Raw genomic sequence first — 19,305 nt, forward strand, 5'->3', positions numbered from 1 at the left:
TAAAGTAAATTCAATGTAGCTTTATTATTAAAAATGTACAATAATTTTACAGGAATAAGGTTAGAAGAAAGCAAATTACACTAAATTTTCAAATTTCAATTATTTTTTTGCAAATAGCACATTACCAAAACGTTTTGTTTGGCAATAAAATGTCATTAGCTGTACAATGAAATAAAGTCGTGATAAGTTTATGTTAGAGGCGTTAAATATAGAGGTTAGAAATAAAAAAATTAATTTGACAATACATGACCAGACTGTCAAATGTAGCACACTCGGTCACATACCTTGGTCCTGATTGAAACCAGCATACAGCAATCCGTTCCCGTGAGGATTCCCCGTGGTTAGGTTCATCGTAAATCACTTCTTTAATCGTAACATTCGCTTGAACGATCGTTTACGCGTGGAATTCTATCGCATCTTCGCCGGCAAGCAACACGAGATACTTTTCATAACTACGAAGTTTCGTCACCATCATGGAGCCTCTACGCATGCGTGTTCATATGTATTAATCAGCTGATACCAGAATCGGATTCGCAGTTTTTAACTACACGTGAAACATCCTATATAGCTGCGTTTAGTGTTATGATTTAGTTAAAAGAAGCACGATTTGTATTAACTGTTTTGTGCAATGTATCGCTGAATATTAAGAGAACCACGAAAATAAGAAATTGATCAATTTGTACATACAATTTTAGTACAAGAAATTTTTGTTTCTATGGTGTATTAGGTTATATTTACAACCATTATGAAGTGTTCATATAGGAATCTTTTGGTAATAAGGGATTTACATACTTGTAATACCTTATTTCGGGAAGCACCATCAAATTTAAAAGGAAAAAAGCACAGCTCACAATTATGGCTTATGAGACAATTCCAAGATCCTTATGTGGAAATGGCTAAAAAGGAAAACTATAGATGTAGAAGTGCATACAAACTGTTAGAAATTAACGAAAGGTTTAAAATTCTACATCCAGGACATATTGTGATTGATTGTGGTGCTGCTCCTGGCAGCTGGACTCAAGTTGCTATCAAGACAACAAATGCAACTGCTAAAACTGATGATGCTGTTGGAACTGTTTTTGCAATAGATAAACAATCAATTTACCCAATTGAAGGTGCAACTTTATTAGGTGGAATGGACTTTACTACAGTAGAGACTCAAAGTAAACTTTTAAAACTATTGAAAGGGAACAAAGTTAATGTAGTTTTATCAGACATGGCACCAAATGCATCTGGTGTAAAAGACATAGATCATGAGAACATAATACAACTTATATACAGTGCTTTTAAATTTGCTTTGCAAGTTTCTCAGGTAGATGGAACTTTTCTTTGTAAAGTGTGGGATGGTGGAAAATGTCAACAATTAGAGAAAGATCTTTCAAGATTTTATAAAACTGTAAAAAATGTTAGACCACAGGCAACAAGGGACGAATCTACAGAGAAATTTCTTTTAGCTAGGGGATTCAAAGGGATAAAAAGTACATCCAGTAGTACAACATAACATGCAGTTTCATTAATAATTAAATTATGTACAATAAAAAATGCTTAATGAATAAAATGATTTGTAACATAATCGCCTATCATGCCTGGACAGGTTGTAAATAATAACAAAGCACAATATTTTAGTCCAAAGACCAACATCGAGTGATTTTTATTTTAATACAGTTACAGTTGCTACATATTAAGACGCCGATGATGCTCCTTAATTATGCAATGTATATACAATTCCTCTTAATAAAATTAATATGTACACGAATTAACATTCAGATACATGAGAAAGAGAGATTACACACCACATCGAAACATACGTAGAGCAATAAAAAGAAAAAAATTACTGGCCGCGATTTGAAATTTTTTTTATTTCGTTGATCCGTATGTGACGGCCCCACGCAGAAAATTTTATTTACGAATAAAAAATCTAAAGGATTTCGCATTTCAGAAAGGTCTTGGTAATAATAATTTCTCGTTCTGTACTGCATGCACTCTACCACATATTCTCGTACAAAAAAGTTATCGTACGTGTAAAAAGTGGAAAGGAAACGATCGTATCGACGGTCGTAAAGCTGAACAACATCGATTCCTGATGACAGATGATCAATTTTCACTGTTCCGAGAACTATCTTCGGAACTCTCGCGTAGAACAATGACCAAATCGCACATCGAAAACATTCATACTACATAGATACGTGTTTTCGCTATACAGTGTAGGTGTAAGTTTCGACTCAATTACGCTACAGAAACATAAAATGTTACGACCCCCCTGTATAAATGTACACAGTATTACATGAATAAAATATAAATAAGAGATACGCTGCTACGTGTAAACAAAACAGTTCTAAAATTTCACACAATACAATATGCTCTTTTTGCTGGCTTCCAGTCAATTGTATCTTAAAAACGGAATTTAGGTATAAGTAAGTGTGCTCAGTTTAAATCGACGTGCAACATAGAGGAATTCACGGTGAATTCACGGTTCACGAATAGTATAAGAAAAAGTACCAAATTACAAATAAGTATATCTGCACGACTGATGCTCGCAAACTTTTGCAAGAATTTCTCTTAATTTCTGAAGTTTCAAAAAAATTCGTATTCGTTCAAACTGGGCACACTGCGGAAGCTTGTCCGCTAAAATCAGGACGAAGGTGACGCTTTTCCATATCGTAGTACATATTTCCTGTTTACATTTCGTAATAAAAATTTCAGATCACGTTGCTCGCAATTTCGTTTCGTTTTCAAACAGGCATACAAAAATTGCCTCGGAACTGGAAATTCAGGAAGGAGGTGTAGTAGAATCGCAACAGTTTATGCTTCGCCGCACAAAAGCAGACACGATGACGCACATGAAGCTGTATGAACAATACCTTGATCGCTGCAGAGCAGGGGCAGCGCGCACCTCTCTTCGCACATTTTTTCCGTGATCAGAGGGACTCGTGAATTCTCATGTTCTATAAATAAAGCAAAATACCGCTAAAAATCAGTCTGATTCGATATACCCGGGTCACAAGCATTTTCTCCGCGAGTTCATGAACCCAGATTCCGCGCGAACGTAACATCGCACACTGATAGTTTGAAAGGTGATCTTCTGAGGGTAAGGAGGGAGGGAGGGTGTTCAATATTCGATCGAGGACGTATTTCGTAACTCGTAATTGGACTATACAAACGCAAGTTGCCCGGTTGGTTGGAACCAAGCAAGCAAGTTGCTCCACCGAAGCCAAGCATTTTCACACAGAATCGCTGTTATTCGATATGCTTATTTATCGTACTTATCATCGCTGCATCGACGGATAATATAATTTGACGGAAGATCGTCTTTCGACCGATCGAATTAGGCAGTGATCCGCGATAAAGAGGCGATGTGTCGAACGCGACCTTGCAGAGCCCGTCTTTAACGGCTCATCTCTCTGTTTTCACATAACACAACGTTCTTTGTGGCAAATGGCGCGCGATATCCCGGGTATGTATTTTTGGTAGCGTGCCGTGAAATTTTCGATCGTGACGTGTCCGTAGTAAAACGGCTAAAAATATGCAGACTTCCAGGAAAATTCGAACGCTGAGTTAGCTAATATTTTGGATTCCCGCGAGACAAGACGAGCGCGTTTCGATTTCGTTCTCGACGCCCGAACGAGAGGATACGCACGCCTCATTGTCAATTGTAGAAAGCGGCGCTTAGGCCGAATTTTAACGAGATAACATTGGGCAATATTTACGTCATTCCACACCGGTTTATCACTTGCTAAGTCTAAAGTTGTGCTTCAGACTTTTCCCTCGTTAACATAACGCCGCATTCTGGACGAAAAACCCTCGGGTGGGTTCTTTAATTTAAGCCTCGTTAATTAATCACGACGTTAAAATGTACATTAAAAGAATCTACCACAATATCACCGATATTTCTTATTGTTGCGTCCAAAGAATGCCTCGTCTGATTATAAACACGAGTGACTATAGGATATCCACGCCATTAATATCGTTCAATTCTTTAAAAACAAAAACGAAGAAAGGTATACGCTTAATTGATAAATTAGGCCCAGATTAGCGAATATTCCCACTTGATCGAAGATTACAACAGCGTTGAATAAAATTGATCCAGAAAGAAAGAAACATACGTCGTAGAAATTCGTACGAATCGACGTTGAAATACAAAAAGAAAAGGGAGAATTAGGCCTGAGAGTATTACATATCTATCTGTATCTCGGTATACATGTATGGGTTGTTTTGTCGTTCTCGATCGCGAGAGACGTACACGCAGACGGTTTACAATTCGAAGAATTCGAACGCAATTCCCGCCGCTGATCCCCGACAGATCACGTATTATTCGCTGCCTCCCTTAAAGAACAATCGCTCACAGACATTCCTCGACATAACACGACAAAGTCCGCGCGCGATTACGCAACGCAGCGATGCACCAAGCAGCAGCTATCGGCGACCACGCTCCGCACGATTCTGTGTGTGCTCGTTGGCCCGACAAGTAAGTACGTGTTATATACGATCAATCGGCCCGCCTATCGGTTCTCCGCGACGAACGCATCAGTTGGCACGCAAATCGCCAGTCGGCAAGAGTTCACGACTCTTAATTTATTTGGCACAGTTCCACAGTCTCTGGATGTTCCCACCGACAGGGAGCAAACGGGGGCCGTGAAAACCTCGACGACACACGATTCATCTACCGTGTGATACGTGCCCTCGGTTTCTACGCGATTAGCCTAATCGGATAGCGCGACGAGGCGAACGATCACGCCGGGATGACGGCGACCCCTTCAGGATGGCGACACCTGAGGGAATCTATTGCTCGTGTACGGTTGCTGTTGCTGGCCGTTGGTCATTTTGCCATGGGAGTTGTGATCTGTCGAATAAAGACTAGGATCCCTCATCAGTGGCATCGCCGTCCAGAACGAGATCGAGATCGGCGATTGCTTCTGCCTCTGGCTAGTTGCCGTCGTCTCCACCTGTTGACTGGTCGCCTGTTGCTGTTGCTGCTGTCGAGACGACGACGGCCTCCATAGTGACACACCTCGATGGAAGGGCTTCTGATGGGCGAACACGCTGCTTTTCGTGCTGGAATGTAGTCCGTCATCCAGGGGATAGGGGATTCTCTCCTTGTAGTCTTGGCTGTGTATACTGTTGACTTCCTCCGATGGGAATCTCACCGGTTGCCTCGAGTAAGCGGGATGCCTGTTGTAATCCTGGGTGGGCCTGAAATTCAGTGTCTCTGGTTCGAACATTCGGAATGAATTTGAACCTTTGGACTTTTTTGGGAAAAGACCTTCTTTACTGTTGCCTGATTGCTCGTCGATGGTGTGGATCTCGGTGATGGGATCTTCCTCGGCGTACTGCTCCCTGGAGCCAGGTTCGTACAGAAGGGATTCGGACGACGAGGGCGCAGCTTCTAGCTCGTCGCTCGTAGTGTCCATCAGAGATTCCGATTCGGTTTTCTCTGGTTCCGTTCGTATTCGCCCGTACAGGCTGGTGGACACTGTACCGTGAACGTTCTGAGAAGAGAACAATACTTCTGGCTCTGAACTGGAGATTTTCTCCGACTCGAACAGTTCTTTCAAATCGTCGTCGCTGTCTTCGACGCTGCTGGTGTGATTGTTGTCAGGTAGTCTGGTGTTATTTCGAATCTTGTCCGTGGTCACGTCCAGAAGAGTAGTTTCCAAGATGATATCGCCGTTAATGCTAACTTCGCTCGACACGTTGCTGCCAACGTCGTCCTTCTCCTCTCTCTCCAGACTCGTGGAATCGTTGAAACGGATCGAAACCTCGTCGAAGAGATTGACCTTGGACGTTTCGTTCCTCTCCATCTCGTTGTGTCGTTCCGCTTGCTGTTGATGCTTCTCCAGATGCAAGCGTTCGAAATCCTTGATAGGTATCGCCATTCCAGCCTCTCCGTGCTTCAAAATCTCGCCACCCTCAGCCTCGGACGATTCTTCGTCCGGCAAATCCGTACTCTCCGCGTAATCGTCCATTTCCATCTCGTCGTCGTAGGAAGATTCGATCTCCTGCGACTCTCGAGTGCCGGAACTTGGAATTTCGGTCGAGTTGCCATCGCGCGTCTCGTTGCCCTCCATTTTCTCTACCACGATCGGTGGTACATCGAAGACTCTGTCCGGGGATGTAGATTCTGGAACGTTTGCACCGATAGTTTCTTTATCGGCCACGTTCCTCGTCGCGTTGCTCTCCCGAACGATCGCGCGATGGCTCGTACCGTTGGCTAGATTCTCCGCGTCGGGACCTATCGAATTTGGCGACGTGACCGTCGACGAGAGAAGGATCAACATCGGAGACGCCTCGGTCGAGTTCAAGAACTGAGATCCGTTTCTCCAGACGTCTCGCTCGTCGCTGGCGTTCACCGTTCTCACGTTCGTCATGTTCAGCAGAGTTCTCAGATCGATGGGAATCTTGTAGTCGACCACGTCGGCGAAGCTTGTGTCGTTGGTGTCGTCGACGAACTCTGCTACAGGGACCACCGCGTCGAGCCTCGACGTGGTGCTTGGATCGTCCTTGCTCGAAGAAGCGTTGTTGGGGTTTCTGAGAAAAAAACTAGGCACGTCTTTCTCCGGCTTGCTGTGGTTCTTCGTTTGATAAATCGTAACTAGAGCTTCTAACGGCGATTTCTCCTTCAAACCGATCCCTTCTCGAGGAGGAACCACGACTGGGATTTTGATGGAGTCTCTGGTCTCCTCGTGATCTACTTGAGACGATTTCGTGTCCGGTTCGGAGAGCAGAGGAATGTTCAATTGCAGCGGGCCACTGGACTTCTTTTGATTGCTGCTAGACGAGGACGAATCGGAACTGCTACCTCGGTTGCCGTATCGATTGTTGAGCCGTTGTAGAAGGAAGCCAAGATGGGCCTCGTGATCGATGTTGACGCTTTTCACGCACCTGCCCATCGCGTCGGCTCGGTAACCGTCTGCACACGGTGGCAGTGCTGGTAACGCCGGCGCTATGAACACGCTTTTCGGTGTGATTCGTCGAAGGAAACTGGCGGAGTCTAAGCTGGAGTGTGCTCCAGTTTGAGAGTCGAGGAGTAGCCAAGCTTGCCAGGCTAGATCGCTCGGTGAGCCAAGGTTCTGCGATCTCGATTCGGCGGAATTTCTTGCTAACGAGGGCGATGACGAGGGGGACGAGTCTGTTAGTCTCTTTGCGGACATTGGTTCGCAATGTCTGACGAGGCCGAACAAAAGGACAAGAGCAAGCAGCATCCTCCAGCAAGGATGCCTCCGATGTTGGATTATTACGAGCATGTTCGCTTCAGTCGGCGAGGTTTCTTGCGGGATTCGTTCGAGGTATCTTGAAGATTCTCGTCTGAAACCTGCTCGTCACCTTCCTCTCGAACTTCGACACATCGGAATCGTCTGAAAATAGAAGGAGAAAGTTGTAGGTGTGTAATTGCCGTGTTAATTATCGAAGGAAAGGCAAGGAAGGTATTCTTGGAATCTTTGCTATCTTGGAAAGAGTTTCGAAGAAATTGCTACCTTGAGACTTTTCGCTATTATTACGTTTTTTCTACATATTCTGAAAGTGCAGTTTGATTTAACTTGGTACCCATCAATTTTTTCGAAGAAATTGCTATTTCGAGACTCTTCGTTACTCTAAGGTGCTTTTCATTATTGTGCTTTTCATACACGCGGTGCTTCGAAGAGTGAAAATCGAGAAAGGAAGTACACATATCGTGTCACAAGGTTTATATTCAGCTTCGGCTGTTAGAGCTTTCACTCGAGCATTGAATCATCTTTGGTCTCTATGTTAACCTACTTTTCAACCTTAATAGATGCCATTTGCTTAGATGCCATCTATGCATTCCGGAAACTTATTTAACCGATTATGAGAGTCTGCCTGAAATTCTAGCGAACTGTGCTTAATTGGTACCAGATTTCATTCCACGATAGCACATCCTGGAATTCCTAAGAAGTAGAAACAGATTCGAAGAAGTTGTACTTCGTTTCAATCAAGCTAAATCGCTGAATAAACTGTTTCAAATATCAAGTTTATAAGAATTTGTGAACTGTCTTAATTAATATATTAACACGTTGACTACATGTTTGGTCAGGGGGCCACAAGAAAATTTTCATTATTCTAAGCTCATTTTTATTGCCCATTATTCTATACTCCTGTCACTGATGACCACCATGGCCCATGTTAAAACTTTCTTCATAAAAATAATAGAATTTACTTCAAATAAAATTCAAATTTCCCCAAAATGGCTTACGAAGCAATTTTCATCCCCATTTTACCCCAAACAATGGACCATACTCCTTCCTTTAACCTTTGGTCTAACAAAACGATCCTCTTTCAAACTCCCTAATCGGAATTCGTTTTCCACGACTGAGTCGTATTCTCGATCGTCACGTGAATTCGACAGCGATGAAAATTTCATCGGGGACTGTTGCGTTCTCCTCTGCACGCGGTTCTCCGATTCGCTCTCGAATCGAGAAAGAGAGAGAGAGAGAGAGCGAATCGCGGCAGATGCGGATCGGCTCGATTCTCGGTGCGAAACACACCGAAAGGAAAGGGTAATTCCATTAGAGTTATTTGTATACGGCGGACTGGGTGGAGCGATGACTCGTCAGTTTGAAAAGGTGTATTGCATGCCCGCAGCTGTCTTCGTCTGCCCCGCGTATATGCAATAGAAACTGCACGCGCGTCGAACGGGGAAAAGTGAATGCACGCCGATCTGTTTTTACCGTTATGCAGGCTACGGCCACGATTATGTCTACGTCGTGAATAGGCCATACAAACACGAGATTCGGCCTTACGAACGTGTCGGGCATCCTCGATGTCACGAGGAGGAGGAGGAGGAGGAACGTGGGATGGTGCCGACGAATTTCGTGACCGAAATGAAACTGATTGACGGACGATCGATGAATTTCTACCCCTACCACCCTCTCTCTCTATGTATACACCTTGTTCTTTCTCCTATACTTTCGTTTTCGTTCTCCTATCGAGTGAAACTACCGATCCAAGGATACGATAGAGACAATGCTGCTCTCGAGGGGTTATGCACGTGTGCGAAATGTCGAACGATAGTGTTTGGCGAAGTAAAATTGTTGGAGGTGCCGATTTTCGAGGGGAGAAAGAAAAGGTGCCGATTTTCGAGGAAAGTCTGGAGAGTGAATGAATTTGCCTCGATTGATCTTGTCGGAGAAGTGTTCGTCTCTGGAAATATTATTTATGAAATATTTCGAATAAGCTTAAAATTTAATTTGTACCGCGATTTTTAACCCTTTTCATCTCAGGGCACACGTAGATTAATTACTAAAATTCCACGACACTCCACAAAATATGTTACATTTTTTTGGCGATCTGATAAAAAAATTATACATTCTTGACTGACTTAAGGAAGAAGATATTTATTTTAATTGTTTTACCTTGTATTGAAAAATCTTGGACACTCCTGTGGACCTCGATTATTTCGCGAAATATTTCAATTTGCAGTGCTTTATTGCACGAACTTAGGAAAATATTTTACTTTGCAGTGCTTTATTGCACGAACTTAGGAAAATATTTCACTTTGCTGCCAAGCACCGGTGCAATAATAAACGTCAATGAAGTAACGTGCCATAAAGATATACGAACGTCAGCTTGTGGCACCGTAAAAACTTTTATGCAAATATGCACTCTATAATCCTTATTGGTTTTTAATGGCCTTTCGACTGTCTTATACCGATAACTCGTACACATGATATCCTTGATCTTTAAAGGTATGACAATGTCATATCGAATGCACTATTTGTTCTCCGTCAACTGATTGTTGACTTAAAAAAACAAAATATACGAGTTACTTTTGAAACGTTAACAATGCTTCGTCAAGTAGAAGTTATATATATTTAAACGGCACATGTGGAATTTTTCATGGATAAATTATATAATAAGAAGTGTGTCGTTGGAATTGATAAGAACACTTTACGGCTAAATTCAACACGTTCCATTTGTTGAATTATAAGTTCACATATACATTCTCTTGTTTCATGACCTTTTTCAATAATGAAAGTTGCATTGAAACAAGACGTTACAACAAAGTCGAATCAAAGGTCAGATTGTGCAAGGAACCTACATTTTCTCCTGTAATCCATGAATACGGTGACTTCATTGCGAGATCTTCGAGGTTACAGTTCGATGCTAACGGCGTGGAAACACTTATTGCTCGATCCGTTTTAATCCTCTTTTCCGAGTTCTTCCCTCTCAATTATTCAATTTACAATAATTATTAAATATTCACGCATCACATGCTAATATTTTCTAATTTGTTGCTTTTCAAATTTTTATGCACTTTAAATTTCAATGTGAAAATGAGATTCAAATCTACTATTCAAATCTAAATTTCCTAAATTTCTGTCTCACCTCGTTGAAGAAGAAAAGGAAACAACGTTTCACGAATTCAAATTGAACCGCATTCCATTCTCAACTCCATTCTTCCATGAAAGACAGTGTCAAGTTTTCAAGGAGGCACAAAAGAAACTGTGACTCTTTGCGAGTTCCGGAGACTGTAGGTTTAGGGTTGCTTCACTTTCTCGTCCGTCGAAGGAACTCGCTCGGAGCTATTTATAAAAATACATATCATCGCTGAAGAGGAGGCATCGAGACACCGTTAAAAAGGATCGAATTGAAAGCTAAACTCGATTATGTCCCTAATTCGTCACACTTTCCCTGGACCTCTTTCACTCGGTCGTCCAAGACGAACAAAGAGATCTCGCCACTTCGTTTCTCGACCTTAATTTCCCCGTTTCCCGAACCGAATTCATTTCCCGTCTCCTCCGTGTCGTAACTCGGGTTTCGGAAGATCCACGTGTGAATTGGAGGAAAAGGCGAACGAGAGAGGAGGAGAAGAGCAGAAGTTGGGACGGAGGATACGAATGTTTCGAACGTGAAACACCGATAATCGTTATCACGATGACACGAACTTGGAGCAACGAGGCAGCAACATAAAACAGTAGCCCCCGTTGATACGACGAAGTTGGAGAGTGGCTGGTGTGTTCAGGAATTCTTGTTCGAAGATACTGGGAAGAATGTTCTACATTCTTGCACACGGTTTATCTAAAGACGCGTGTGAACGGACTGTGTGTCTCTATTAAGGGCTATTAAGGGGCTAAGTGCGCTATAATGATGGAAGCTCGCTCTATTTAGTTTTATTCTCGTGACATAACTTGGGTGTTTTCAACAAGTGGATAGAATCCTTTGTTCTTGAGATTTTTGCTATAGAGAGTGGCGTTTTCTTCTTAATTCTTTCGATACCAAATCACAAAATTAGAAATCCAAGTTATACGAGCCACGTAAAACAGGACGTATAATTATCTTCTCTAGCTATGGTGATGTGAGACAATTTTTATACGTAATTCAAATGATTCTGAAAGGTGAATAAGGTTGGAAGAAATTTTTTTTGTTCTTTTATAAGGTCACCTGTCTTTTTACATAAATTGTATATTCTTTTTCTATGCATAATAATATGACACTAAAATGATGTTGGACTCTAAAATTTTTAAGCAAATGTGAACCTTCCTTTCAATTTTTGCCATTTCTTTCATTGAAAACGTTATTCCTCAAAAAATAATTTTCCATGAGTATTGCCCGATTTATGTGACATTTCTTCGGCAAAATTAGTACCATACATCAGACGAAATGTACAGGAACTTAATAATTTTGCAACGACTGTTTAGGTTTGCTTCATATTTAATAAATACCCTAATACTTATAAACAAGAATGCATATTCGGTGTAATACGCAACAAGATACTTGTGTAACTCGTTGCACTTTTGTTTCGTGGAACTTTACTAAATGAAAATAAAAGAAACAATTTCGAGTTTCGAAAAGAACCACGTTTCTCAAACACAACGCACTTGGCGAACTTATTTATTTCTGTACGGGCGTATTTATTTTCGCGCAGTTAATAATAGCGCGCAGAAGCATAATTGTAGACAAATCTGATCAAGTTTATATTATTCTCACATACTCAGGGCAAAAGAATTTTTTTCAAATTTCTAATACCTACTCCACATTTTATCTCTAAACATAGGGTTGTTTTCTCCATTCCTCGGGAATTAAAAGAAGCAAAAAGAAAAAAAGGGAGGAAATGTAGAAAAGTCTGTGAATCTCAACTTCCTGGCTTCGCAAATGTTTGTTTTCAGAGGGAATAATTATTTCACGCTATCACTGTGCCGGCATAACCCTCCCGCCAGCTTCCGAATCACGTTCCGCGCGGAGCAGGTTTTTATAATTTCGCGTGAGTCACGTAAAACCGAAAATAACGCGGTAAATTATGAGAACCCGTGTTCGATTTCCGCGTACTTAAACAAATCGGTCCGCAAACGATAATATTATTCCAGACGATTGCGATTGCGGTAAACGCACGCGATTTGTATATTTGCAAGAAAGTCGCGTGACCTACGTATGTTCGGGGGAACGTTTACTCGTGGAACGTTATCGCGGAGAGAAGGAAAACACTTTGAAAATACAAAGATTTCACTTGGTTACCGCCGCGTTATTGTTTCAACCCCGAGCGATAGCATTTTCGATTTCTAGATAGTTTCTAGGGGAGACCGAAGAGGGAACGGCTTACGTGTAACAGTATGATTAGGATATCTTTCAAGAAATTTCGTAACTTTATAATTACCTCACTTTGTGTACACTTTTCATTCATGCTAGAGATAAAAATGTGCAACACGTACTGATTTTTGAATAGAAGTGAAATTTTATTCCGAAAAGATATCGTAGTGCAGAGAAATTTTATTTAAAATGTTCGTCTAAAGAAGGGGAAATTTTCATTTTTATTTCAAATTTTATCCGAATCAATTTATTCGACAAAGCTTTATTTGTAATCCTTTTTTCGGCATTTTTAAGTTTTATTTGCAATAATTTTTACACATTTTTAAGTTTTATTTGTAATCCTTTTTCAGCATTTTTACGTTTTATTTTTAACCATTCTTCCGCGTTTTTAAGTGTTGCTTGCAATCCTTTTCCGCATTTTTAAGTTTCATTTCCAATCCTTTTTCAGCATTTTTCAGTTTTATTCGTAATCATTTTTCCGCGTTTCCTTTTCTCTTTCAGCGTTTTTTCCTTCCGTGTAATTATTAATTACACAAGTATTTAAACATCTCAAAAACTATTTCCAAAAGTGCATAGCCAACCCTTTCCCCAGTATTCCAAGAAACGACGAACCAAGAAAAACAAAAAAAAAAAAACCATCCACGTAAGAAACTTGCAGGGTGAACGCGTTCCCCAGACGCGTGTTACCCTTGAAAGCTTTACGATCAGAAGGAATATCCGGTCGAAAGGAGACAACTTTACACGATCGTTTGGTCATCCAGTGAAACCCCTGCGAACGTTACGAGTGATGGAAATGCAAGGTACTACAACGTAAAGGAGAAACCGGCAAAAAAAAAAAAAAAAGTCAACTGTTCCTCTTTTATTTTCCCGATCGTGTCTATACTCGTATTTTACAGCGTTTAAATTTAATATTCATGAAATTGATGGACTCCTTTCTTGGACCGCGCGGAGTCGTTACATTTGGACGTAAACGATTACGTAGAATGGAGATTCCATCGTTATTTGTAATTTATTACGAGATTATTTCATCGCACGCTGTGAAAGTTTAAACGAAAGTCTGACTATCTTGTCGTTTGTTTTGCCACGCTATGAATGCTTGTGCTTGCTTGCAGCGAGCGTTGTAAAAATGGATTTTCAACGCGAGATTCGTGGGGGGTTGATAAGTCTGGCTTTCATGCGGTGACATTTTTCCTTCTCTTCCACGGGATGCGAAAGCCGAGCAAACGGCTCGGTTTTATTACTTATTATTGTGATAAGATAAACTGAATAATATTATACGTGGCGATAAAATGAAGTACACTAAGTAAACAGCTCCATTTACCCACTTCCTTTCTGCAGTTTCGAGCGTTGCACATCCTTGAGTTGGTAGAAGAGAATCGAGTTCAATGGAAGTTAATTACCGTTTATTTTTGTTAATTATTAGGCTGGTGCAAAAATAGAATGCTGTTTTTTCTACAGGTAAAATTCAAGTGGTCGATGTCATTTATTAAATTTTGTTCGATCGTAAATTTTTATATACAATAGTGAAAAGAAGGATTTTGTTGTAGTAGTACGTGTATTGAATAGTTAGGGTTGAAATTCCGTACAGGCGTTAAAAAAATCTTAGGTTACTTAGTTACGATTAACCCCTTAACTTATGATTTTTTTACTGACTGTACATCTAAGCGTCAGATATTTACTGTTTTAATACTTTATTAGGTAAGAAAAGCTAATTATTGTAGGTTAATTAAATTTGATAATCCTTAGTCTTGTCAACTGAAAAGAGAGTTAGAATTAAAATTAATTTTTGTTACTAATATAACTGTTTTTGTCGCATTTTGATCAGAATCTGGGCCTCGAGCCTGACGGGTTGCTATAAGGCAAGGGGCTAACGCTAAACGGAAGTACAAGGCGAAAGCCTGAGTAGCCTAAATGTTCGCAAGGGTGGCGAACAATAGTTGTATTGAATAGTACAAAATTGCATAATACAGTTGTTTGGATAGTGTAAGTTTCCAATCCATAATAATTATGGATGATAACTAAAATTAAGTAAAAACAAAATTAAATTAAATGAAACATCTCTTTTTTTAAATTAAATTTTGTGATGCATTTGAGATATCGTATTCTCACTCACGTTTAGCAACAAAAACGAATCAAATTTTATAAATAATTTAAAGTCAGGTAACTTTTCCCTTCTTCCCGAAAAATTTGATTTTTGACACTTAGTGTTTTTTACAAGAACTCTTGAATTTTCATTAAATCGTATCTTTGGAGTTGGTCTCGATAAAATATTACAATTCACTAGTAGATACTAAAATCTTGAATATTTAACTATACAACGAGATTCATATCACATCTTTTTTCCCATCAAAATTCAAACTCTACTTACATTAACATACCAAATTCGATTTCTCCAACGAAATTCGAAGAGCCAATTGCCCCTTCGAACTGGATCAACGTTATTCTCCAATTTCCAACGTTATCCGTCGGAGAATTGCGATTGCAGTTCGCGCTAGGTTATGCCAATTCCCCAAGAGATCGCAGCTTCCGTTGCGTAATCGAGCGGCAGAAATTTCTATTTGTTCTCCGGGCGAGGAGAACACTGTGATCGCGTGCGCTTTCTAGCCGGCGAATTTAAATATTCTCCCTCGCCGATATACCAGTAGCAGTTTCCTTCTTTTTTTTTTCCATTTTTTTCTCTCTCTCTCTCGAGATCTCGTGGGGTCCATTGGTAGCCGCGTGATCGTCAATGGTTTTAGCCCGCGCAGCTTCTCGATATCGAAAGCTCTCTCTTTTTCTCTCTCTCTCTGCGGCTGATAAGGGCGCAACGCTAACTTTAAACGGCGATTCTTTGAATCGCGCGATTGTCAATGCAACGCGTCCCGATAAACGTTATCGTTGCGCGCTCGTTTCCACTTGCAACCGGTTTCGGGACATTGTTCGACGAATTTTCGTTTTATTCGCTTGGTCTAGCGTGCCGCGAGATAACCGCGTTACCATTCATTGCAAGTTTTCGCTAAAATTCATCGGGTCGTTGTTAAATCGACAGCGAAGTTTTTCGTTTTGTTCGTTCGGTGGACGACGCTGTTTTGTAATTGCGTCGACGTCATCTAATTAAGAAAACGTGGGAATTTTTTTCGTTTCTTTTTGAGGAAGCAAAAGTGAATCGGTCTTTTCATCGTTTAGGTCATCGTATGAGTGTCCAGTTTTTTTTTAGGTATTTTTAATTAATACAGGGAATTTTGTTTGGCTGTTGATATTTCCTTTCTTACTTAACCACTTAACGGCCATCTCCGTGGTATTACGTTCGATAGAAACGTAAATTTTATGACATCCAGTTTTTGAAATTAACTATTTATTGTACTGTTTTATTAGAATTTTCTTGTTCTTCTTTTTCATTTTTCTTGTGCAAACGTAATATTACGTAGCTGGGGATTTAACATGTACAACTTCTTATTATATGCACAAAGATAAAAGCTTTTTACGAAAAATTGTGTTTCATTCAAGATTTGTAAACATTTATATAGTAAAATAAGAAAATTAAAGAAAGGTGGTAATTTTTGCACGTTTTCCTGAAATTCAGTGAGATGTTAAGGTGTTAATAGTTTCACTTTCTTCTCTTAACGATAGTTATTCAAGGTATGTAGAAAAGATTATTTATTCACATTTTAGAGCGACGAGATGTATTTCTACTGTTGTTGATACATTGTTCAATTTCTCGTGAATTATTGCCAGTGTTAACTGAAAATAAGGCAAAAAAAAGAAGAAGGAAGTTCAATAGGTAAAATATAATAATTAACGAGCTCGATGTTTGATGGCAATAATTGTATATATTTCAAGGATTTTTTTAAGGTCCCGTCTAATTAGCACAAATTCACAGAGAAGTCAAACAAAGAATTATTGCGGTGTTCTGCATGAAATATGTTTCTCTAATTTCATACCGAATCAGCTCTCCGCTTCGTAAACTTTCTCTGCGGCTCGTTAAATCATTAACGGAGAACACGTATGTTCAACACACTGATTGGCGAAATTACCAGAACTTAATCAACGGCAAGTAATTGCTCAAGTCGATGACGGTGCAAAAAGTTTCCCAATTAAATCATTAAATCGTTAAACCATTAAATTACGGAAGTAATTCCCAAAATACGTTATTACATATAAATTTATTAAAAAGTGCACAGCTTTAATTATTTCGTTTTCAATGTTATACATATCAGTACTATTTAAAAGATTCTTTACGGTTTACGTCAATTATCGTTTCATTTTTAATTTCAATATTATGCGCAATTATAATTCAGTTGATTTGATGGAATTCTTGTGATATATTGTGTAAAATAAATTTTACTTTAACGTTATGAATAATTGTACGTTTCATTCACACATTAGGATTAATTGTAATTATAATTTAACCCTTTGAAATCACAACACACTTGTCACAGACGAGCCAGAATTTTTATTTTCGATACGTTCATTATTTAATTTTTTAGAAACGTTCGTAAAATAATACATTTTTACTCATAACTCAAAAAGAATTTTTTATTTCCGACTTTCCAATGCTTGCTGGCGATGGCGGAGAGCAATCGATATTCTAGCAGAAGAGGTTTCGCAATTAGCGGATAACTCCTTCACTTTGTAACATTTTTACTTTTCAAAAATTGGAGGAAAAAGTCGAAAGTTACATTTATATCTTCCGAAAAAAATTGAAACTTTTCATTCGGTATTTTCCTATGAAAAAAATTCCCAAAGTTTACCGATTTTTAGACACCTCAGGGTGGAAAATAGCTTTCAATTATTTCAAAAAAAAACACCGTGCAATATTTAAGTCTCCAAAAAGTAACGAAAACAATCCGATACAATTTCTAATGTTTCCAATTAATTTTTCTTCGTTGGTGCCCTCTCGTTCCAGGGTCGAAGAAACGCTAAAATCTATTCGCTTTAAACCTCTGCGTAATTCGTACTTGCGGGAAATAGAGTGTATTTATCTTACGTCTGACCGTGGAATCGATGGAACAAACATTTACGTGCTCCGGAATCCAGATGCGTTAATCATCGTCGAATAACAATTGCACGCGTCGGACGACGCTCCCCGGAGAATTCACCGAGCTCGCGAAAATTTTCAGCGGTAGACGGAAAATTTCGAACCGTTCCCCGGGCGTCCATTTTGTTATTTAAGCAAACATGGGAATAGAACTGGTAATATATGCAAGAGAAGCCTGTGCACCATCTACGGAGGGAAAGGTTTTCAGATGTGTTCGGATGCGTAGTTCGTGCACTATTCTTTCAGCTGTAACCATACATTGAATTTTTGCCTCTCTATTACTGTATTAACAGTACTTTCAGTTTTCATTTTTACGTTAAAAATTTAGTCACTATTCCGTATAGCCACTTTTCATACTGCATTAATATCTAGTATTTTAATTTTTTTTTTTTTTCACATTATAAGTTTAGGTCAGAATGGATAAAATTTTGAATTTGATTAACTTCGTTTTACAGTCTCAGAATTATTGTTTCATACTCTTTTCTTTGTATCTAATTTTATGTAATTCTGTCGTTGAAAATTCCAATTTACTGTTACTGCAAAAAATTTTGCTCGCAATAATTACAATTTTGAATTTGCTTAACTTTTACAGTTTCCAAACCATTGTTTCACACTCTTTTCTCCGCATCTTATTTTTCCCTTAAAAATTCCAACTTACTGTTACCGCAAAAACGTTGATTACCGCAGCTTAGAAATTCCGATCTCTAAAAACAAGGTGTCTGAGCTTGATTAACGTGTCCAATTCTAATATCATAATACCGCTTCTAATTCTGTTACATTTCACTACTGAAGGCAGCCAGTAACCAAACCGGTTCAAATAAATCGAAGAGGCGAGGTTTAGCCGTCTTTTCAAACAACTTCTCCTCGGCTTGATTGTTCGTGAATTTCACGCCGTTTGAAGCACACGAGCTTAGAAAATTTCAACGGGACAGAACTACACACGTGCTCTGTTTATAATTGGACGTTTCTCTACCTCACACCCAGCTATACTCTCTTACTTAACCGGCATTATCGTTTCTATTTCATTTTTTTCTCTTACTTTCTCCAACTGGGAGATACCTATACTTACGTCATAAAAAGCTAGAGCAGAACATGCTTCCTACTGTGAGCAACGGATATTTTCTAATATTAGACACAGTAAGAAAGATTCTATTTGTAGCTTCACAGAGATCGACCAGAAAAACCGAACGTTTGGTAGAAAAAAGAGCGACCGCCTAATTAGCTTCTTCTGGAATTAGCTTTTCTCCCTCAAATTACGTCGTGTTTGTTGAAGAACGTTTTGCATGCGAAACGTTGCTCCGAAAATAAGTTGCACAAGCTGAAGATCAATATTGTCCGATATAGACAGAATGCAAGGGGGTTAAACGTCCTCGAGATGAGCAATGCAGACGGTGTCTTGGTGAACTTTCGTTGCTCACGAGGCCAACATGTCATGCGCGCCTCTCGAATCTACAATGATTCATGACAGTTTGACCTCTCCTTAAATAACTTTTTACCACGAATTGCACGAAAGGACACGCGATTTCGATGAATTCTAATCCTGTAGAGCATCAGCTTATCTGCATACAAATTGTGGTATCGAATTGTCGCTATTGATACAAACACATTTGTACAGTCCTCGATAAACAAATCCATAAAAAGTATGCAAAGACGAAATTTTTAATTTATAAAATAATTAAGTGGTTTTTTTTGGAACCCTTGTAAAACGACGAAAAAGTTAAAACGCTACTCTAATCTGTAAAATGAAAAAT

At 39.5% G+C, this 19,305-nt stretch overlaps 3 protein-coding genes across 3 annotated transcripts in view; 1 reads left to right on the forward strand and 2 right to left on the reverse strand.

Moving 5' to 3' along the window:
• LOC108575106 (WD repeat domain phosphoinositide-interacting protein 3) overlaps window positions 1-459 on the reverse strand; it is a 4,497-nt gene extending 4,038 nt beyond the window's left edge. Inside the window, exon 1 of the mRNA XM_017937821.1 lies at window positions 285-459. Coding sequence (XP_017793310.1) covers window positions 285-351 — 67 coding nt within the window. The 5' untranslated portion in view covers window positions 352-459. The remainder of the gene's footprint in view (window positions 1-284) is intronic.
• A 286-nt stretch (window positions 460-745) lies between these two features.
• On the forward strand, window positions 746-1,610 carry LOC108575108 (rRNA methyltransferase 2, mitochondrial). The gene has a single exon (XM_017937824.1). The coding sequence runs from the start codon at window positions 746-748 to the stop codon at window positions 1,499-1,501; it is 756 nt and encodes a 251-aa protein (XP_017793313.1). The 3' UTR covers window positions 1,502-1,610.
• A 3,144-nt stretch (window positions 1,611-4,754) lies between these two features.
• On the reverse strand, window positions 4,755-7,288 carry LOC108575089 (uro-adherence factor A-like). The gene has a single exon (XM_017937804.1). It carries the CDS (start codon window positions 7,239-7,241, stop codon window positions 4,755-4,757), a length of 2,487 nt encoding a protein of 828 aa, XP_017793293.1. The 5' UTR covers window positions 7,242-7,288.
• Between the last annotated feature and the right edge of the window lie 12,017 nt (window positions 7,289-19,305).

The sequence above is a fragment of the Habropoda laboriosa genome, unplaced genomic scaffold, assembly GCF_001263275.1.
Source record: "Habropoda laboriosa isolate 0110345459 unplaced genomic scaffold, ASM126327v1 scaffold258, whole genome shotgun sequence".
Classification (NCBI taxonomy): domain Eukaryota; kingdom Metazoa; phylum Arthropoda; class Insecta; order Hymenoptera; family Apidae; genus Habropoda; species Habropoda laboriosa.

Excerpts from the sequence above, each read along its gene's own strand:
- LOC108575108 (XM_017937824.1), top strand. The coding sequence starts at position 746 with ATGAAGTGTTCATATAGGAATCTTTTGGTAATAAGGGATTTACATACT.
- LOC108575089 (XM_017937804.1), bottom strand. The coding sequence starts at position 7,241 with ATGCTCGTAATAATCCAACATCGGAGGCATCCTTGCTGGAGGATGCTG.